General features: G+C 38.5%; 1 protein-coding gene across 1 annotated transcript in view; it reads right to left on the bottom strand.

Annotated features, from left to right (window-relative positions):
- Positions 1–22,797, bottom strand: part of prex2 (phosphatidylinositol-3,4,5-trisphosphate-dependent Rac exchange factor 2) — a 99,623-nt gene extending 76,826 nt beyond the window's left edge. Inside the window, exons 1-4 of the mRNA XM_032551555.1 lie at positions 22,326–22,797; positions 5,088–5,159; positions 3,717–3,839; positions 1,447–1,551 (exon numbers count right to left, since the gene is read on the bottom strand). Coding sequence (XP_032407446.1) covers positions 1,447–1,551; positions 3,717–3,839; positions 5,088–5,159; positions 22,326–22,463 — 438 coding nt within the window. The 5' untranslated portion in view covers positions 22,464–22,797. The remainder of the gene's footprint in view (positions 1–1,446; positions 1,552–3,716; positions 3,840–5,087; positions 5,160–22,325) is intronic.
- Positions 22,798–23,117: the final 320 nt, after the last annotated feature.

A 23,117-nucleotide genomic window follows, 5' to 3' on the forward strand; every position in this document is an offset into this window, starting at 1 on the left:
ACATTCTACTGATTCAGCTAACAATAACAGTCTTCAGTATGAAGGTTGTCACTGAGGGAAAAAACCCACAAAGTTTTAGTATCCCTCAGGTGTTTTGAGTAGAGACACATAAAGCTATTAAAAAATACACGTCAAGACATTTGTGTTTTTCTTTTCGGGTGCTAAGAGGTGTAAGAGAGAATAAGTTTCTTTCCTTCTAAGCTCTTAATAAATGTCGGCTTGCGCTTCAGAAATATGAGAATTGAGGTAAGGCTCTACATTATTTAAGAAATACACAGGGTTTCTGCTTATATAACATTCTAAAAACCTTTAAGCAACAACTATGACTTCTTTTGTCTTTTAAATAAGTAAAACTCAATTTCACAGCAACTGATCTTTTCTTTCACATGCAAAGTGACTTCACCTCTTCAACTAAAATAAATAAAAATGACCAGGATGTTTCTGCTAAAATTTCAGCTGCAATCTGAATTGGTTACATCAAAGCCTTGTCAGAATGTCAGAAATTGTCCCCCACTAGCAGCTAAATTAAGAGTTTGACCTTCACTTGATCAAAGCGACCCCTACCCTTGTGTTGTAAGTTAAAAGTTGCAAGGTCAGCTAGTAATGATCATTCTCATCTCCCCTCTAACACAAAATTTAGCTAATGTGCTCATGCATTACAGTGCAAGCACTAAGCTAAACTTTGTGGCAGGCAGTAAGCCAAAGGTTTACTGGAGGTTAATGGATATCCTCTCACTGGTCACTATAGCTCCCAGTAGGTAAGCAGAGGTATAGTAACACATCGCTTTGTGTGCAGCTTGGAGAGTAACAAAAAACCCAAACGGGCCAGATGGAAGGCTTGGTCCCCAAAAGGTCAAGGCTATAAATCAATGTCAATTAATATTGTGCTTCTTCTGGCTACCATGACCAAAGTTGCAAACAAAGAATCAATCAGACACAGATTGTGGTGCCACTGCTCTGTGATGACGGGTAAAGCATCTGCACTGACAATTTGAAACTTTCAGTCTATCAATTACAGACTAACAAAAGGTCACAAGTTTGTATCAGAGGCAGCAAAATCAATCGGTTCATAAAAGTGCAGCAAAGTTCAGTTTTCTGGATGTGTCCAAGCTGCCAACAAGAAAAAGCTTAAAAGAGAGAATGAAGTGATGACGAGCAGTAAAAAACTGGGAGTCACAAGATCTAAAGCTTAGCAGCAAATAAATGCGAGTGCATTCTGTGAACTGGAACTAAGGATATATCCATCCTTTGTTCTGGGAACATGATACTCCCATGTGGAAGTGAAAGTTTCCCGGGAACAGCAGGACAGGAAACAGAGGTCCGCCCACACATGGGGTAGAGTCGTCTCGGGCCGGCCTTGATGCTGTCCAGTGTCTGTCTGCTGGTCACGGTTTGCATAAAGCCCATCTATGTTTCATCTCACGCACTGATGTTTACGTCTCTCACCAGTAAGCATGTCCTGACGCTTCTGATCTTATTCAGCTCCAGCAGCAGCCTCTGGGCCTTCTCGTGATTCCCGCAGTATTCATCATAAATCTGGAAACGGCTCTTCTGTGGGACACAGAGAAAGCCAAAATGAGCCAGAGGAAAAATGGCAACAAAGTTGTTGGACAAAAGGAAAATAAATAAGGGCATAAACAGCACTGTAAACTAGACCCTCAATGTTCTGAGATGCAGTTTGAAAAATGTTCAATCATCCTGACACTTTAATTGAGCATTTACTCGCAATATCTTAAAAGAGTTTTAGTTTTTCTGTGACGAGCACAGATATAAGCACTAAAAATATACTTGCCAATAATTTAGCCACTTCAAAAGGAGTTGTTATTACTAAAATACTAAAATTAAAAACTATGCTAAAACTATGGTAAATGTCATCAGTATTTTGAAATTCCTAAAGCGCTTCTTCAGTTTTTAAATTATGGCCTTATCGCCACATTTCCATCCAGTTAAGAAATTTGGTCCTGAGCAAAAATACTTGAAGTAGGTATACCTAACATACTTTCACAACAGAATCAACCTTTTAGATATCTTCACTAAACAGGGCTGGTAAAAGATTTACAAGCACACGCCATAGGCAGAGTTGTCACATTAATTTTCAGTCCTTTAGGATGCAGTTAAACTTTTCTTTTTATTCCAATCACATAGCTTGCACAAATCTCATTGGTTGCTTGGCAGGAGGCACGCAAGTGTTAGTCGCCTCACTGCGCACGTTCCATAGGTAATGAATGGAGAGGGAACGACATCGCCTCCCAAGTGTCGAGCCCATTACTTTAAGGAAACGAGAGGGGGAGGAGTCAGTCGATGCACCGGAGTGAAGCATTTTATCATCCAGTGTCTTTGGAAGAAAGAGAGAGATACAATGACAACAAACTAGCATGCAGCTGAAAATTATCTAGCTCATTTCAATTTATCGAGTTCATTTTAATTTATTATGCAATTTATTGATTTATTGCTTATAAATGCATGTGTGAAAATGAAAGTAAACACCAAAGCTTTTTAGTAAATAAAACTTTTAGAAAGTTTCTCAGTTGCTTGTTAATTCACCTTTTTATTTACATTGTAGGGATTTTGAAGGCTCTGCTGAACTTGAGAACCCCAAGGAAAAATGGCATAACACTGAGCAGACATATACATTGTGAAACTCTTTTCATTCATCTTGAAGGACATAATGTATTTTGTGGTGAGAGTCTGTGCGTGCATCTGAGAGATGGAGGGTGGAGGGGTCGGGTCTTCCATCATATACTGTCATCTGTCTTGAAGCAATATGACCAGCAACTTTCCACCAAAGCTATTCAAATGACACCCCATGCTCCATTGTCTTTGAGAGTCGACAGCGAGCCCAGATCACACAGCCTCTAAATCACTGACTACAAAGTCGCAGCAGACCAATGAAAATATCCCCGTCTGCAGGCAAGCTGCTGAGCCCCAGCGATAAAGACGGAGGTCGGAACAACAAGTCGGGTCCTTACAAAACGTAAAATTCTAAAGTTAATGCATTAATATCTTTACTGAATATGTTATTCCTGGAAAAATTTTAATAAATTTAGCGTGGGGTTTCCATTGGTGTAGTTCAAACGAGTTAAGACAAACTGACGCAAGCGTGAAACTCAAAGGATTACCCCAATCATCATCTATCAACAGCTAACTGGATTATTTTTTTATGGGAAAGTTCTTGCATGAACAAACGATTTCTACAGCGTTGCAGAAGAGCAGTGTCTAATATGTTTTATCTCTGTGCACTCACATGATGACTTCTGACTGAATTACAGTCATAAGTTTTCAGTTTTTAGCTTTGAAGAGCAGCCCACTCCCTAAATCAAATCATCTCATAATAAACCTTCTGCCATCTGTACCGCAAATAGATCGTCTTTCTTTTCACCTGTCTCCAACAGCGGAGAGCAGAAGTCCAACAGAAGGATGCTCAGATTTATTACACGTTAAAACCTATAACATGCCAGTACGCCTCAAGGCTCTGCATCAGAGTAATGTGATATATTGGCTCTTTGATCGGTATATCAGAGCCACATCCAGAATGTCACACATGCGCACCGTCTCATCATGAGTAATCCAGAGAGATTAATTGATGACATGTGGAGTATTATTTTATTTGCCGTTGTGCTGTGGTAGACCTTAGTTTGCTTTTGGAGGAAGTTTTCAGATTACAAAAACTGAATCAAATTTAAAGCATCCAGAAGAGGAGAAAAAGAGCTACTTACAAAGTGCAAAAAGCAGCGGCCGACTTCGTGGTGAGCATGAGGGTCAGGCTGCAGCAGCTCCTCCACCATGGAGAGAAAGTCCTTATGGATGGCCAGAATCTCCTCAATGTTGGAGAATAAAACCTGACAGGTGAAAATGCTCCATTTTTAACTAAAAACAAAAGCAACTGTGTTTCACTGTGGCAATAATGTGTTAAAAGTTACAGTATGCAACTTTTATTTAAAAAAAAGTTTTTTGCAGATTTGTCAAAATTGTCACTATGCCATGACAAAAAAAATCAAGTTCTTCTGCCTTCCCCCTTTGTTCCTACTGCAATCTGCAAAAATACATAGCTCTGTCAGAAACAACCAATCAGAACCAGGAGGAGGGTCTTAGCGCCATCAATCATTCTCATGTATGCGCCACACACACCCATCCCTTTACTCTCCGCAAGGGTGAGGGTGTTTGAGAATAAAACCTTATTTATTTTTGTAGCTTGTTTTTCAATTAAAAATAGAATTTACTGTTGTACACTGATTATAACTTTTGATTGTTTATGCATTCTCAAATATATCTATACAAAAATAAAATTACACAAAGGTGGAAGCTTTTTATAAATTATTTATTTAAAAGTTGAAAACCATTTTTTCCCCTTCCACTTTGTAATTATAAGTTTATAGGTTATGACTTCATTTGAAAAGCAGGGTAGATTAATGATGTTTTTTCCTCATCAGTCTTACGATAATTTTAGTATACGCTGATGTTACAGTCTGCTTAAATAACATCAAAGCATGAAAATCAGAGCTCTTTCATTGGTTTTCGGGGTTAAAACAAATGTTGAAGATGGTATGCAAACAGCAAAAACAAAAAACAAAACAAAACCAACAAAAATAAAAAAATAAAATTGGAACTTTGATCATCGGGTTTTAACTCTGGAGGAGTAGATGTCATTTTGCCCCTCTGTGACATTGCAGCCATAATAACTGCCTGCTATCTAAAAAAACCCTCTCTGCACAGCATGTTCCCAAACAAAACCTAACACACGGGGACATATTCCAAAACACGGACGTGCAGTAAATATCCTCTGAATGCCTGTTTACCTCCAAAAGTAAGCAAGCTCACAGAGAGGCTCCCACTGCGGCGGAGCATCCTTTATTATCCTACAGCCGAAATCATTTATAAATAGATTAGATATTTGCAGCCGTTTCCTGCATCGCCTACATCTTTCTCCATTCAGAACTTGGCTAGTTAAAAAAAAAACACTCCTTACTAGGACTGATTTAGCTTTGCATGTCATTCCAAACTTTTCACAGATAGAATAAATAAGGTTTCTCTGGAATGTTGAGGGCAAAAGTTAATTACCTTCAGCGTTATTTCACCAGTCTGCTTACCTTCACCGTTTCCTCTGTGATGTTTTTGTCGATTTTGGTGGCTGCGTATTGGTTGAGGCGATGTAGGAACACCTGAAGAAAAAGCAGAACAGAACACGGATTAAATTACTTCAAGTCCAGCTAGATTTGACACTAATTGGGTATTGTTGCATATATTCACATGTACAAAACATTTGCAATCCTCACAATTGAAATCCAATACCTCAAAACACAGCCGTCTATAATTGCAGAGCGTTGTATTTCAAAGGTAGCATTAAGCAGCAATTGATGTAAGATGGAGAGGCCGACAGAGTGTGAACTGAGATGGATGGAAAAAGCTTTTACTCTAACATTCCTGTAGGAGTCCAAGTCCCATGGTGCTACACAAACCCCAAAAATCTCAATTAATGATTCAGAGCACTTTCTGAAAGTGATAAATTAACAAGGCTCATTTTAAACCTGCTCTCCAAAATGTGACCAGTGTGAAAATGACTCATTTCCTGAATTCTGCCTGGAGGAGAGCTTTGAAAGAAGAGGACATCCATCATCTGGAATTCCACAAAAATCTTTCTGTGTGAAATTGTTGGTGTGCAACTTGGCAGAAAGAAAAAAAAAAATCAATTCGCTCATGACTGATGCCTGTCCCTTAATTCAGGGAGCCTGGGATGCATACCAAAGCAAGTTAAATCTTTGAGTTGGTACAACGCAGAGGATAAATTACATCACACAGCTGAAAATTTTAATCCTTTTCAATCTGATCTCCAACAAAGTTACAATCTCTGATGTTAGAGCTGCTCTTTTTTTTTGCCAGAGAGCAATTTAAATTGTATTTTAGGTCTTTTTTTGGGAAGTGAGGTTCTGCAGTGAAGTTATTAATACTTAAGCAGCAAAAGATTTTGAATTCAACAACCTTATGCTGGAGAAACATAAATTTTGATCTGAAAGTCAAATTTAGGGTTTAGGGTCAACTGTCCTATTTCCCAGATTATGTTAGCGGTAACAGAGAATAGTCATGGAGAGCAGAGTATTTGTTGCCTCATGTTTGCAGATTATGTGGATCTGTTGGCATCTTCAACTCATGAATCTCAGTTTGCACTGAAATGGTTACCAGCCTTGTGTAAAACGGACAGGAAATGAGTCAGATGGACAGACGGATGGACTCTGAATGCCATACGTTACAAATAAGATACAGACTACTCAGAACAACTCCACTTCAACACATCCAAACTGCCTGATTTGCAAAGGAGAGCATGTCTATTATTTTAGGGAAAAAGCTCTATGAACCAAAATGAGAGGAAGCAATCCCACACAGAACATTGTGGTCCTTTGAATTAGCAAAATTTGCACCCATTCTGCTTTTGCATTCAAGCAAAATCTGAAATGTCATCAAAGGTCTCTGTGAAAGATCTCACAAAGCCAATGCTTTATGACAGATGGCAAAGGAGGCACAATACCACAGATTCTGACAATTCACCAGAACACACCCTTATTTATCAGTGACAATAAAAAGCAACACAGTAAACACATGACCAAATAGATAGAAGTCTTTCTCAGTAGTTAACCTGAACAATGGGCATCCATTTACCACCCCACTGAGGGCCACAATGCCATCTGTCACCCGATGTAGCCTCACAGCAGGCCCTCTGCCCTGAGAAAACTAGCATAATACATCCAAAAAGCATGTAAAGGGGTTACTTTAATGAGCAGCCATGCCAGGAATTATTCTTTTCAAACAACATCTCAGGACTGTGAAAGCTGAGAGATTTCCCTTGATTCATTTACAGCAGATGTTGAGCTGCTGATACTAATTCAGCAAAAACCCATCAACATTTCTCACTAAGTACATATTTAATCTCCTGTGTTAAACTTATATTAAAAAAAAAAGCTCACCAAAAATGCAACAGAAATTTTCTTAATCTCACTACTTTGACGCAAAGGATCCCTTCAAAAAGAGCAGCAAATAAGCAAGTGAATAAACTGAGGTTAGTGGTTGGAAAAAAAAGGCGCGCACATAATCAGGCTCTTTGTTGTAGGGCAACTCAATGCTGATTACCATTCTGTAACTGCCTTGCCTTGCAACTCTGTCACTCATGACCATTAGCATCTAATTAGCAAGTCTAATACATGAAAACACTAAACAGGGTTCCTCTAGGACATTGCAAATGCCTGACAGTTCTTGGAATATGTGGTAAAAAGGGGAAAATATGACTTTCTGTCCCGTCTCTTTAGCTTCTCTGTCACTGCATCTCGAGTAAAAAAAAAAAGTACACTCAACAAAAAGCAATATCTGCATTTGCAAATGATTATCTGTAATAAATAGCTATAGCTAAATGGGGAACATTTGGAAAATGTAACTGCAGAGAATTTTCTGATATTAAAAGCATTAATGGAATGAAGAGATCATTCCAGATTGGTCAGAAATAACACATTAGCATTTTAAAGATAAAAGAATGGATGTCACATGAGGTGTTGCTGTAAAACAGACCCAACTTCTTACGGCATGCCTTCCAACCTCAAAATAGATAAAAACTGTGCGAAGTAGAACTAGATAAGAGCTAACAATCTTTGTCTTATTTCTTGATGTGTGCATGGCTCAATAAATAACTTACAGAGTACCTCTTCTAAACCTTGGTTAGTAACTGTCCCAACTTTCCTGGACAGCAAACAGAAAACTTTATTGACAGTGACAGGAAAAAGTGTTAGCATGACTATGACCCGTTTTCCAAGCTTTTATTACCTGCAAGCAACTGCAAAACTACAGAACTCTGCAGCAAACATTAAAAAGATCTTGTATGTTTGCCTTCGCAGCAAGTAACAAGAATAAAAGAAAGAGAATAATGTTTCAGTCAATTTCTGTCCCTGAGCACCTAGCCATAATCACCTGAATTGTCACTATGAAAGCTGAGAAGGTGGCTGCACATTAAAACCTCATTAAAGTTTTCATTATGCTACAGAACAGATGGGTTTGATGAATACATTAGGCCAATAACTGCATGCGGAAATTCATGTCATTAATCAACACCGGCCCACATGCTGCGGGCAACAAAGACACGGATGTGGAAATAACTGTTGCTTCATGCTGAAGTGGTATTTTCTGAAAAAAGGTCATAATAACCTGAACTTTTGTGGTCATGCTTAGGGACGGATCAATATTAGATTCTCGTAGTATGACAGCTTTGAGGGGGAAAAAAAACAATAACAAAAAAACATGTTTTCACTGTATGAGTGTTTGATTATGATCCTTTTCAGCTTGAACACAGGTGAGCGTTTGATTGCTCTGTCAACAACAGCTTGAGGGCCTTCCTTTTACGTTTGAACAGAAAACTCCTGAGACCATTAAAAAAGATGAGAGTTCAGGAAAAGCTCCAAACGCAAAACGTGAGAAATACACAGATAGTAGCTGCAAGGTTAAGAATCAAACAATTCTCAGTTGTTTGATGTTACTGACAGACATGTTAACCGTTGTCGTTAAATGTGTTTATTTTACTAACAGCCATGCTAACTTCCATAGCTTGTCAACAACACTGTTTATTTTACTGGCAGACATCCTAACTTGACATGTTTAAAACATTTTTGCCATAAGAAGATAAGGTATCTATTTTTTAAATACCTTTTATTTAAAAAAATAGAGAGAAGGTTTTGTTTAGCAGCAGCTTATTCCCTACTTACGCTAACAGTAAAAAGCAGAGCATGTTGGAGGTCACATGTCTTTGTGTTTTGCTTTTTTTCTACGTTTCCTCTCTAATTACTTCTGGGCTTTAGTTAGATTTTTTTTTGTCATATTCAGTTGTTTGTTTTTGCCAGTATGGTTTTGTCATAGTAGTTAATTCCTTTTTGTTTAGTTTCTCAGTTTATTCTTGTGTTCTGTGTGTGCATTTTGCTTTATTTTTCTTGGAGCAGTGTTAGTCTCTTCCCCCTTGGTTTGTAGTTTTTGTCTGTCTAGTGTGGCTTCCTTTGTGCTAATTATTCACCTTCCCACAGGCTGTCTGTTTGCTCTCTTCACAACTGTTCCTAATCCCCTTTTTACCTTACCTGCATTCAGTCTCATTCTCCACTTTTATAAGTACATAATCTCCATTGTTGACATTGTTCTTTGTTGGTTCATCTGCTCTGCACTGATCTTGTTTTATCTTTTTAATTTGCATTTTGTTTCATTAACTTCAGTTCCCCTTCCTGGAGTTTTTGGGCTTAAACTTTATTTTTGTAAATTTATTTCTGTATTAACAAAAATCCTTAGTTTTGCTCCACTTCTGCCTCTGTTTGCCTGTGTTTGGGTACTCCATAACCCAGTATCCCATTTTGTGGCAGAGCAGGTGAAGCACTTCAGCCTCAGTAAAATGAATTAAAAACACAAGACCATTATGAAGCAAAATTCCTCTGGCTTTGAATCAGGCATAACCGCTGAAAACTCATACCTAGTCCGGAAAAAGAATATTGGTTCATGCAGAGTGACTGAAATTCTTTCTTGTTAAATAAGAAAAAAATCAGACCACAAAATTGGAGGGTAAGAATAGTTCAGGATACTTTTACGAATGGATATTACGTAACATGCTCCTCTGGCATCTCTTCATCAGAATGCCAAGATACAATCAACGGAAGCCAAACTCCTCCCCTTTAAACGTTTCCAACTTTGTCAATGAAACAGATGAATCACAGCAACGGAGTCTGGCAAAACAAAGGCCACTTGCTTCCTCAAGTAAGTAAACCAGAGATGATGTCACAGAAGGACAATGATGGACATTCCCACGCTTCAAAACAAATTGCTTACTGTTTATTAGCCAAGCCAGAGCATGTCTCTGTGTCACATTGAGGTTATAGTCCTTGGAAAACAAAGCAGAAGAAAGGCTCACACGACTCAGGAGAACCACCCATAGCAACATAGGAACCTCCAATCCAAAATAAATGAGTAGGAATCAAACAGCAGGCCAAACATCAACATCTGTTAAAGGATTTAAATCAGAACAAGTGGATGACTGAATAAGAGTACAACTCAAGTTTGATTAATCATGCAAATTTTCAATTTTAGATTCTCATGAACTCCAGTTCATGAGGAGTAAAGATATTAAAAGCAATAGCACATGTGGCACCAGTTACAAAGCATGAGTTTAACCATTTTATTTTGCAGAATGTGGAATCTGTTGTTCCCACTAGAAAAAACTTCAAATTTTGCTTACTGGTGTGGATGCACATACTGTACTTACATTTACACTACTATCGATGTCACAAATAATAAAAAGAAATTTGGAAAGAAATGAAAACAATATATTTATGATTTTGTTTGTGTTGTCATTATAATCCCGTTTAAGCAACTTACCCATTATGTGTAAATTCATGGTCCGATTCCCTTTCAGAAGCTGAAAAGTTTTTATAACCACTGCTCTACATAACCTCAGAAAGAAATATTGTTAGAATAATCAGAATGTTAGAAAAGTGTCAAAAAAAATGTAAGACGTAAACGGTCCAAAGCTAGAGCCAGACACAAACAGCCTCTATGTGACAAAGCCCTCTGTTGAGCTCACTAACTCAACAGTGGAAGTGCTGTGCATCTCTCTGTGTGTTTTTCCTACTATCTATATTCTTCCTAGAATTGCAGCGTAAAATGCTGTGATAAAACACAGCAGGTAACAGGTGAGCAAGCAGTTCAGCGCCCTCTGACAACAGCCTCTCAAAGCACTTTAGTCACTCAGCTTGCTTTGGATTAAACGAGAGCAGAGCTGGAAAATCGACAACGAAAGGGACAAAAAACACTTACAAAAGAGTCTTGGTTTTCTAAGATAACATTTAGGTGAGAAGTACGTGTTTTATGTCCTGCGCTGCAAATTGCTTTTCAGCCCAAGGACAAACATAAAGAGTTTAATTTTCTGCACGATGTCACACAAACAGACCAAATTCCCACAAGAAAAAAGTTCTGACCAAAGACTAAGACGAAAACAAAAAAGAAGTTTATTGCATTGGCCATTATGTTAGAAATGACTTGTTTGTGGTCACTTGTTCTAAAGTTATATCAGTCATTCAGTGGTTATTAGCTGTGTGTGAACAAAAACTAACCATATACCAGATGATTTGCGTGATCACATTTTGTAAGTTTTACCAGATAATACTTTGTAAGCTTTCTGGAACTTCATGTGACCTCTGTTTATGTTAACATAATCTTCTTCAAGCTGAGAAACAAAGCACATTTGTATCTTCAATGTCTACTCCTATCAGTAGGTCTGTTGCATTTAGCTACACACACCTGAAAGAGCACGCACACACACACATTTTGGATCAAATTCCAACAATTTCACATGTGCAAAGGATGGGCTGCCCACAGGATTTGCAATTAGAAGTCCAGCCTATTTAAAACATGCGTGCCCAAGCAGATAAACATGTAATGTACTCTTGATTAATTGTGCTGCGTGAAAGATCCCAGCACTTTGCAACCTTATATGTAGTCTAAAAAAATAATTAGGATTTAGAGAACTAATGATTGACTTTAGCTGCTTTTCTTGGGCTGCCAACAAAAGAACTTGGTGACAGAAAAAGCTAACAATTGGGCGTGCCGTGGTGGCGTAGTGGTTAGCGCGACCCGTATTTGGAGGCCTTGAGTCCACGACGCGGCCGTCGCGGGTTCGACTCCCGGACCCGACGACATTTGCCGCATGTCTTCCCTCCTCTCCTTCCCTGTTTCCTGTCAGCCTACTGTCATATAAGGGACACTAGAGCCCACAAAAGACCCCCTGGAGGGGTTAAAAAAAAAAGCTAACAATTGCATTATTGCATTTGTGAGAGTATTTATGATTCTCTCACATGAAAGTCAGGTTTTGTGTTTGAAGTAGAATTTTTAGGCTTTGGACATGACATGTAAGAAAAAAAGTTTAAAAATGATTTACTTTGATGTTTTTGTCTATTGGTCTGAACCTTAAGAAAAATAACAAAACAAGCTTGTTCATCTAAGAAATATGTACAAGTTTAATTTCTATGACTAATCCTTGCTGAGCTGTTTGAAGTTGACATGCAAGTAAAATTAACATGAACACAAGAATCTTCCAATAGATTTTGCTCTTTGAAATTTCACACTTTACCAAACTGTGATTTCTACATTTCTGCAGCAGTTTTAAAAACATTCTGGATACTTAAATCAAACCATAACATATTGGGCGTTATGTTATGCTGGACTTATATTTTCACATATCAAGAAGTTGGATTGCCTTTCTGTATTGTGGTATGCCATCTCTTTTTTGGTATCTAAAGTAACTCAATTTGTTTTTATTTGAGCTCTATACCACTTCTTTGTAAAAACTCAAAATAACAAATGTTTTTAAAAAAAATTAAGAGTGTTTTAGTGAACAAAAAAGCAATTACAGCCCAATTCAACATTTTTGGACAGGGGTATATTTAGCTTCAAAAACAGAAACACTCAATGAACTTCAGAAAAAACAGTTGTTGAAAATTCAAAAAGAAAGTCCATACGATATTTGAAATATAAATCATCCTAAAAAGCCATTCTTTGACAGAAATTATAATTTTTATCCAGTAGCAATAAAAAATGTTTTTATTGTTTTTAACACTTATCCAGATTTCAAGATCCAGATCATGATGCTAATGGAACTAGAAGAGCGAGAAATCTCAAACAAATTAGGAAGAGAGGTTTTGAACTGTTAAACTTAATTAGAGATGGGAGGAGAGACTTGTTGCAAATGGGAGATGGTCTTTGGTGAGCCAGCTTCCAATTTCAATGTGTAACCAAGCAAAGCATCATCCTCTGATGTTCAGGTGATTCCCAGCAGGGCTGCACATCAGCAAAATCTTATTGATCTACAAGACGACTGAGCAAAACTGTCAGCTTGCTAATCCATGGCGCTCCCCCAGTCAAGACTGTCTCACACACTGCTACTGTTCATCTGATTTCAAAGCTTCCATGCCATCTGCAGAAAGGGGCTCTCTGCCATGCTGAGAAGCAGGCCTGGCAAGTAGGAGTGAAACGGGCAGAAACTAAACTGGACACCGTCAGGGAAGAACTACGGCCAGCTTCTCCCTTCGACTTCCTGTGTTTGCACACAACCAAACTCTGGCAGGAACGTGTTCGTCATGTGTTTGTCAGGAAGTAATCAAACCCCGGGGCAGCATACGGTAAAGGGATGATGATGGTTTTATCAAAAGTGTAGAAATTTGAAAGTATAATCAAAGATATGAAGCAGAAGTGTTAAAATGCTAGGCTGGGGGAAAAAATACAAGACAGAAATTAATGTCTGCAGCCAGAGAGACACTTACTGGAGTCTTTAAACCTCTACAGTAAATCCTATTCAGCAACATAATTAGATCATTTAGAGAGAGTTTCCCATCAAGTCGGGCAGGACAGAACTGCAGCAGCTGAACTCTGACATGAAGGCTGCTCACAGAGCTACTGCTAAGCCTAGAATTGTTCATACTCCTCGGACTGGCTTAAAGTAATCCTTTAATTTGACCAACAGGTTTCTTCTGATTAGAAATAATATTACAGTTTTGGAATTTCAGGGCCAGACTTAACTGAATTTGGAGCCAAACATTAGGGTAATGGGAAGGAGACCTGTTTCCGACCTGAAAGAACTGGAGCTCGGTGCAAAGATAAATATATCACCAAGAACCCCCCTGGAAACATGCAAAAAGTTAGTCAGCAGTTATTAAAGAGGTTTGATTGCTGTAATGACAAAATAATTTTCTTTTGTTTATTAAATAGGCAATAAATCATTTTCACCTTGCCTTTCAACATGGATTTTTTTTCTTTCACAAATAACACCGTTCCTATATTGCCTTATTCTCATTTGTGAGATAACTGACTCATATCCTATCAGGAAAAAAACTATTTGGAGACTGAAAATAATTCTGACTCTCGCAGGACCATAAAAGAATTATGAGCTTTTGTCAAAAAACCTTGTAAAACACAGTGGTGGAGGCATCATGCTGTAGGGACCCTTTTATTCAGAGAGACAGGGAAGCTGGTCATACTTAGTGGGAGGATGGATGCAGCCATAAGCACAGGCAATAGAAAAAAAAAAGTTTGAGGTCAAGAAACTTGAAACTGGAAGAAAAGTGTCTTTTCAAGCAAGATAATACAAGGGAACTCAGTAAAAAGGTATGTTGTTGTTTTTTAAGCAATGTATATTTTTTTTTACAAGTATGCACATTTTGTTGATATGCAATCCTACTTGAAGCCTTAAAGTTGTGACTATAATGTGGCAAAATGTGGAGAAGTTCAAGGAGAACACTAGCCTGGCCATTGTCTTTCTTTGCAATACGAAAAAATCTCACAACGCAGTCTGGGCTTTTTTCCCTTCACTTAAACTCCCTCCAGTAGATATAACGGGCCAATCAGCGAACAGAAGGAGAAGTTGTGAATGACGACCTTGATTTTTGTGCCGTTTTAGAATTGTAATAGGCTGTAGTTTTAGAAATGGCAGCTGAGGAAGTGAAGGAAGCTGTACAGTCTGTTTTGGCCATGCTTCCAAATATTGAATTAACATCAGCATTCGCCTTGTTCAGCTCAGCTCTTCTCTCTCTGTAGTTGAAGATGGTTGTTTACAGTTCAGGCAATTTCCAGTAAGCTTCATAGCCTTGAACTGGCACATACACCACAGGCAAATTTTAGCAATTGAGTCAAATGTAAAACCTTAGAGTTTGTGCCTCCAGGGAGCAATGACTTCTCAAAAGCCAAAAAATGACGCAAATAGTGTAGGATAAGTGGCTGGTTTAGGTGAACGCTTACATTAGCACAATTTCAGTTAGTATTTCAATCTATTTTTGTATCCTATAAAAATGGCAATGTTCAGGAGTACACTCTCTGCACAAACATCTGAGCAAGTGTGTGAATGTCTTTGACATAAGTGTGGAAAACACAGTCCCTTGTGAGGATGGCCCTGCTACCCCCATCCTGACAAGTGTTTGCTGCCACTGTTTTATGCCATGTGACCAGACACCTGCCACAGGCCAAATCAAAGGCCGCCTTCTCCTCTGGGCTTATAGACAGCAGCACCTCTCTACAGAGTGTGGTGCTGTAAAGTGCGGGAGTTATAAGTTTGCATGTGTGCTCTCAAGCAGGAAGTATGTAGCACAATGTAAAGACGGGGAGGTCCAGGAAGGAAGGAAATCCTGCTTCAAAACTGGCATCTGTGAGGAAGAAAAACTGAAGCATTCAATCCACAGTAAAGCCCCGCAGGAGAGAGGGACAGGACTAAAAAGAACAGATATTACACACATCAAAGATTCAACTCAAGCAGCTTGTTCCATGAATTAATCATTTTTTCACAAATACAGGAACCCACTTTTGGCAAAATTACATTTAAAAACTTACTAAATCTCTAATCTTGCATTGTGTTTCTGTGTTTGTAATGATGTAAAGCACTTTGAAATGCCTTGCTGATGAAATGTGCTATACAAATAAAATTTGATTGATTGATTAATCTCAGCATCTAGATGAAGGATTATTCATTATTTCAACCATTTGAGACTCAAGCCTGATCCAAAAATCTCTGTAGGAGAGGAAATCTTACTTACTAAAATCAACCCTCAGGATCCAAAAAGGCACGTTTGATGATACTTACATTGGTGTAAACCTGCACTGTAGAATGCATCCTCTGTCAAATTAGAAAAGTATCAGGCAAAACAAAAGGCACACTATGAAAAAAAGTCATTTTGGAGTCATAGATTCATATTGTAAAATGTGGGTTACTTAATGTGGAGACTGTGAAATTGAAATGCAAGTGTGCCACTTCATTGAGTTCAGAGGCCTCACAGGGGAGACAGACATAGGAGAGAGCCTGACTGGATACATGGAGCAAATCTAATTAAAAAAGGTTTAAAGAAAGAAAAACAACACATCTCACCTTGCTTCCCTTTCACCTCTGCTCTCAACACCTGGGAGATTATTTAGCTGGAACTGACTTTCATTTAGTTTGGATTGTGAATGGAGGTCACAATCCAACGCAGCAACACAAAACCATACAGCTCTAACTTCACAGGCACAAAGTACAAATTTTATAAGGAGAAAGCCGGAAAGCACTCCTCAGTTTCCAAAAATGTGGACGGACAAAAATTTGTGGAGTGCTGCTATGGGGATACAAATAAAGCCAGACATGAAAAAACAACTATGAAGCATTTAAAATTGTTCAGGTTTGAAGAGTTTAACACTCGACTCCTCCACACTTACAGTGTGTTGTTATACACGGGAAAAAAAGGATAAAACATGTACAGAATCTAACACTGCTGTGTGGGGTGGAGCTGCATTGTAGAGTGTGCTTGTATATATACTTTTCAATGAAACAAACACAAGGAAAATTTAGCTATTTTTAGTTGTAACTAAAAAAGTTAACATTAAAGGTGAACATTGTGACAACATTTGGAACATTTTGGCAACGTTTGGTTGTAAAAGGTTATTACTTGACGACAATCTGAGGGAAAGAACCTGATTAATGTCAGTCAGTAAGCTGCTTCCTGGCCAACGCTGTTCTATGACACTGAAGTTGTTGGGGGTTTTGTTTTTTCCAAATTTGAATGTAATTTGGTTACAGCAATATTGTACCAAAGCATGACAATCTAACAAAAATGGAAGTGATATGCATTTTATATAATCACAAAAAACAATAATTGGTTATACAAATCAAGGTATTTTTATTCCAAAATCAGCTTTCAAAGATTATAGCAGAGAACCTTATGACAGCCAGATAGAAAAGAATTACTAGCAGTTATATTAATTGGTTATTATTATGACTAAATATGATTACTATTATAACTTTATTATATCTGTGAAGAGATCGCACCTACAATACCTCCTCTTTATGACCTCTAATATAATAGAAGCAGTATTTTGGTTACTTGTGCTTTCTTAAATACATCTTCAACCCAAAAGATCCTTTTACTTAACACACAAATGCCATTTGTGCTGTTTCTGAAGAAAAAAAACTGGATGGTAAGTATTGTGCAGCAATCATGAGTTTTGAAAAAAAAAAGGAAGTAATTAGGGAATTAAAACAAGAGCAATCAAGGTCCATTATGACGACAAACTGATGTAAGTTAATGCCTAACATCATGCTCTGGGAATAAAGCACTCAATTTTAGTTTTAATCCCCGTTTCCCTAAACTAGTTTCGTAAAATGATTTATTGACCCTAAAAGACAACAGCATATGATGTCATTCATACCTAAGAAGTTATGACTTCTTTTATTCTAGCATCTAAAAACTCAAACAACATCTCAAAATATTTGTCACTTCTAATGACTGAAATATTGACCAAGCTGCTGGCCCATCCATGCTCTGCTTTCCAGTTATATGAGATAAAGTCAGAGGCGACAGATCAAGGAGGGAAATCCAACTATTCTTTTTCCTAGTGACATTCTCCAATACATTTTAGATTTTTCAAAAGCGCTAACAGAACAGAAGGAATACTTAGACACTTCAGTGAGTTTGGCCCCAAGCAGCAGGCCTAAACCATCAGGTGCCTGAACTACTTTACCCGACTTCTTTCAATGCAGAGGAAAAGCTTCTCACCACATCTCCAAGGTTGGGTGCAGTATCTCTGAAGCAAAGGTCTGCAACCTCTGGCTCTTTGGACCTTCATCAACTTGGTTTTTAATAACAAGCTAATAATGAATAATCAATACACATTTTTAAATAGAGATAAACATAGATAGATATGACAACAAATGCAGGTTTAACAACATGATAGAATAAAAGGCATCCATCTTCTTTTTGCCTTTTTCCCCTTTACATTAAAAGAGTAGAAATAAAATTCCTATTGTAAATTTTTACTAAAAAAATCTGAACTTGTCTCCGAGTTTAAGACGGTTGCAAAGTTTGCAACCGAGCCACAAAGAGCCATTTGTGGCTCTTTGGAGATAAAGGTTGCAGACCCCTGATCGAAAGAGTAAGCTTGTATCCAGGATGCTGATATTTTGATAATAATTCATATCTCATGGCCATAGATGAAAGTCTTAATGAAGACATACAAAGCAGTTTTACCTTAGTAATGTAGACACTAAGTCAATCTGTCTATCCATTTCCTGCTCAATTAAATCATCCCTTCAGAAATGCGACACTAACAGACCCTCTGTGCTTAAAGCAACCAACCAGGCATCAGTGAAACCTTTTTCAGGTTGGAAACCATGTCCTCAAATTTGTAGAAGCTCTTTATAGATTTAACTCTTGGCAGAAAACAGCTAAAGATTCTGGTTTGAAGATGCCAGCAGAATCATCTGCAAACAAAACAAAACAAGAAACTCAGAAGTTCCCAAACCACGACTACGCCTTGAGGTGCTGTCCATGAGCATCATGAACAAGCTTCGTGACAAGATGAAGCACCCAGAACAAGCTCAGAGGAACAAGCTTGACTTTGTGCCAATAATGCAAACACAACTCTTGCTTATAGAAGAAGCATTGTCCTTAGGTACCCAAGTGAAATGTCTTCAGGGTTGCAGATACAAGGAACTTCTCTAACCCTTTCAAGAACTCTGAGGACAGAGATCTGGCCCACTGTTCTAAAGGAAAGTAGCTTCTCCATAATCAAAGATTTGACAACACTACACCAATCAAACTAAAAATAGACAATTGATTAGTAAAATATTAAAGCCACAGTAAGTAACTTTTATTTTTTCCATATTTATTGAACTTGTCATTTTGTCGTGACAGTGTCAACTGGAAATAACCAATCAGAGCCACTCAACTGCTCCTTTTCTTCTCCTCCTTCCTAGCTCCCTTGCTCTCTGCTACCACTACAGCTTGTCACTGTCAGCAAAGCCTGTCCTGAATGCTAAGGCTAGTTAGCATAACATTTCTCCACCATTAGCACATTTAGCAGCGCATTCACAAGGTTGATGCTCCTCCTAGCCCTCATTGGTTGTTTTTGTTTGTTAGCGGTGCATTTCTTCAAACAGAAATAGCAGCACAGGGAAGAGGTGGAGGAACTGTCTCACAACACACTGTCATGACATGTTGATAATTTAACAAATATCTAAAAAAAAAACAAAAAGCACATTTCTTATTAAAGTTACACATTTCAGACTGTCTTGATTTCTTTAATCACATAAGAACACCTGAATTTACAACGTCCCCTGCAGAATAACAACCCTCCTTCAAAAAATGTCCATTCTTCCAATGTTTTGATGTCAGAGTTTGTGTCTTCTGTTATCAAAGGGGAGGCAGGCAAACATGACCTTGTTTCTATTTTGCAGGAAAGGGAAGGAAGTACCAACATCTCAAGATGACCATACAGGAAAAGGATAGGAACAAGATTCTGTGACCTTCAGGATCATAATATGCAGAGGCATGAATGTCTCTGGCCCCCTTCCTTGACCTAACCACTGTCTGGATCAAATGCTACAAGCAAAAGAAAAAGCAGGCAGCCTGGCTCCTGCTAAAGTGACTACTCTATTCAGGAAGTAAACAAAGCTACAGCACAGAGAGCGAGACATAGAGTATCCAAATGCAAACACACGTAAAAATGGTTTAGTGAACTACCTGGATCTCTGGGAGGCAGTAAATGCTCTTTGCCTGTTTTTGTCATTAGGCCTGATTTTCTTGAACTTCCTGCTGCCCTTTCTGCAGACACAACACTGATAAAAAAAAGTAATAGTGACTTGCTTGTTGACTAAGGCAACATCAGCATAAAATACAAAATAGCTAAAGAGAGAAAACCTTCTTCTTGTTTAAAGGTCTTAAACAGATGTAGTTTTTACCTAGGAATGTTTTATAAAAGAATGACTCAGTTGTCTTTGATCAAATATATTTAATTTCTGTTGATTTATGGTCTAAAAATGGTTTTAAACATTGCGCTCACTTTAAAGATGCTTTTGTTAAAATGGGTTTGAAGCAGAGGGCCCAATTAATCCATTACCAAGCCCAAAGGAATAAATTAGCTTGTGGCATAGATCTTCCTCCAGAAGCAGAACATAAAAGATCTCCCCCCACACACTGAAACCTTTTTGCATTTTCTCTCTTTAGATCTTAAAATGCATGTGGACGTCGGAGTTATTTCACCATTTGGAACTGTGAATAAATTATGAATACAAACATTTTCCAACCTCTAGCTTATTTTTCCATATTTGTCCAAACCTGAAAAATTCTTAAATCAAATTCCAGACTATTCCAGGCTTCTTTAAAACTGCATAAGAACCCTATTATCCCAGCACGTCTTTAAGCAGAGTTTAAATTTCTTCTTCCTATTGAGCCACTGTTGAGATTGGCTGTCATTCTATCAGCTCAGAGCAGTCCAAGACAAACACCTGCTTTCACCTCCGTCCACTATCACAAGTTATAACTGTCCATTATGCGAGATATATATACACAAACCTTTCCCTGGAAGCTTCTTCTGCTTTCAGATTATTCTGGAAGCTTGATGTATTTAAAATGTGGGGGAAATTATCCAAAGAAAATTCCAAGAAAAGTCAAAATTAGACTTCTGAGTATCGACACTGTGAAGATACAATCTTGATTTTCCCACAAGAGAGTGAGAGACGTACACTATGGGCTCAGACTTTCCCAGAACAAAAATCTCTATGACCTGAATGTTAAAACATGTGTTTGGGGGTAAGCATTGTGTTTTGGTCCTCCAGATCAGGAGAGGCAATCTCTGCACCTCAGTTCAACCTTACCAACCGACCAGAGCCTCATTGTTCTGCAGCAATTTCTAACCTCAGAGGAATTCCTCCTCCAGGAAATATGGCTTACAAGAAGCCCAGCCGCTCATACCCTTCACCCTCCTGGCACTATCTGCTCTGTGATCTGCTTTTCCCTTTCACCCCCTCTAATAATATTCCGCCTGCCTCTGTCCCTCCAGGATTAGGACACCCAATGGCAGCATAGACAGGGGGCGGCTACCCTCTGACCTGTAGACACACAGAGAATTGTGACTCCTATCTGGCTTGTGTTTGGGAAGCAGGGGTCCTGTTATTCCTCTGATCAGATAAAGGTCTGTCCTGTGACCTCTCTCCACAGTAGGGCTTTTCTTTGATCGTCTTTAATATCTTCCATAAAGCTCACCAAAGTCTCCCCAAGAAGACCAAACTCTTAATTTCCAACAACCTAACTTCTTTCAATACCATCATCAGATAAAACACATTGAAACCAGCCCCACTCGTATCAATCTGAAGCTTCTATCCAAACATTCTCAACCAGAACAGAAAAGCCTCACAAGGATCTGTCACCTCTGAAATTAATCCCTGCCACAGCACAACAAGGGAGATAGAGGAGGGGTGGCTGCATTCCCTACAAAGCCCCTATCTGTTGTCGATGCCAGATAGTGCTCCATCCTCTGTTTTCTTCTCCTTCTTTCCAATTGGAAACATCTGGACGGTGGTGGCAGAGGATTTGATCCAGATAACCGTGCATTACTTGAGAGCATCACTGAAGCTCAAGCATTTTGCCTTACAGTGTCTCCTACCCAACCTAACTTTGATGCACAGCCATTAGAAGGACAGTGTGTGCCTCGAGTTATGTGGTGGCAAGCCAGGTGTTATCCGCATTCGTGCTAATGGTTTTCATTCGAGTCCACCTGTGATGTCTTTGGCAGAGCTTGCACCATATGGATCTGATAAGATGGCAAATGCGTTCTCCCATGTTGCAAGAGATGTCATTATGGGATACAGTTGTAATCCTGCATATGACAAGAATTAGTAAAATTGGTGTGAGAAACTCCATTATAGCCAGTTAGATAGGATGGAGGAAGTCTGTGAACATTAATGTTCAAGTTCTAGATTTAGATATTCTTTTTGCAATGAGCATCTCAGTTGACTTGTGAAGGCAACTGGCTGCACTGGATTTTATTTGAGAAAACATCTCAAAGAAAGCGAATGAATATGCACATATGCATATTTATATGCAGATGGATATGCAGACTCTAACACTGCTGCCAGGGTTACACCATGTTTTGTGAGTGACCTGCCCGCCACACTATGAGCCTCAAACATCCTTGGGTCAAACGGAGAAGAGGATCAAAGCAGAGTTCTGGCTGTGCAACTGCTCTTCCAATTTCACACTTGCAAACAAACAGAGATCTTAATCAAAAGGCCTGCAAGACAAACAAGACAAATGATAGATAGCCTGTATGAAAGACAGCAACGCGCAAGGATAGATGAAACCCTGTAAGACTTTAATGGGTCCGTTGTTGCTCTGCAAGGCAGATGCACCATGCATATTAAGCAGATTGTCTGCTTTTACTTGTTTAATTGTCAGGAGATAATTGGTTTGAAAAAAAAAAGACAAATACAGTCTGGACTTTTTAAAAACTCTTCCTACACATTATGCAACACTCACCGAGAGAAAGTCCAGTGTCCCAACATAATCCCGTTCAGTCTTTAAAAGTTCATTTAGGACGCAGACTCGCAGCCGCAGTTGTTTCTCCTGGTCCTTCCCGCTTTCAGCTCTGTGTTCACTTCTGCTTTCTTCAGTCATTCTGAGGGAACTTGTGGATGTAAAGAAACGCTATTTCCTTCAGCCGGTCACGGTTTCACATCACCAAGTTGAGTTTAGATGCGGCAGAAGAAAGTTCGCAACATGTTCAGATCTAGCAACCGGTGTCTGCGATGAGAGTCCTCAAAAAGTCCGGAAAAATGTCAGAATATGCGAGGAAAGTAGCTAAATGGAGAGCAAAAAGTTATATTTAAAAAAAAAAGGCAAAAAAGAAATTAGCACAAGATGTGTGGCTGAGTAGTGAGAATGAACTGAACTCCAGTTAAAAGTTAAGTCCATGTGACTCCTGAAAACCTTCATCCTACTCCAGCAGCCTTAAAAGTGGGGACCAGTTATGTTAAGTATGCCACAATGCGCACAATAGCTTCCGGTTAAATGTTTCAAAAATAAAGGCACAAGAGTTTCCATTGATTCAAATCGCGCTGCAAATCAACAGACGTCACATTACAGACTTTTACTGCACACTTTTCCAAAACCCTGTTAGGGCTCTTTTCTCCTTATCTAAACCAGATACTACAACAAAAATATTTGTTCCTCTCAACTTATTACTTTGAAAGTCTTAAAAAAACAAGTCTTCTTTTCTCTTTGTCTTTCAGGAAACTAGTTTTTATCTTAAAATAATTCAAATCATTTCAT

This window comes from Xiphophorus hellerii, chromosome 21 (assembly GCF_003331165.1).
Source record: "Xiphophorus hellerii strain 12219 chromosome 21, Xiphophorus_hellerii-4.1, whole genome shotgun sequence".
NCBI classification, from domain to species: domain Eukaryota; kingdom Metazoa; phylum Chordata; class Actinopteri; order Cyprinodontiformes; family Poeciliidae; genus Xiphophorus; species Xiphophorus hellerii.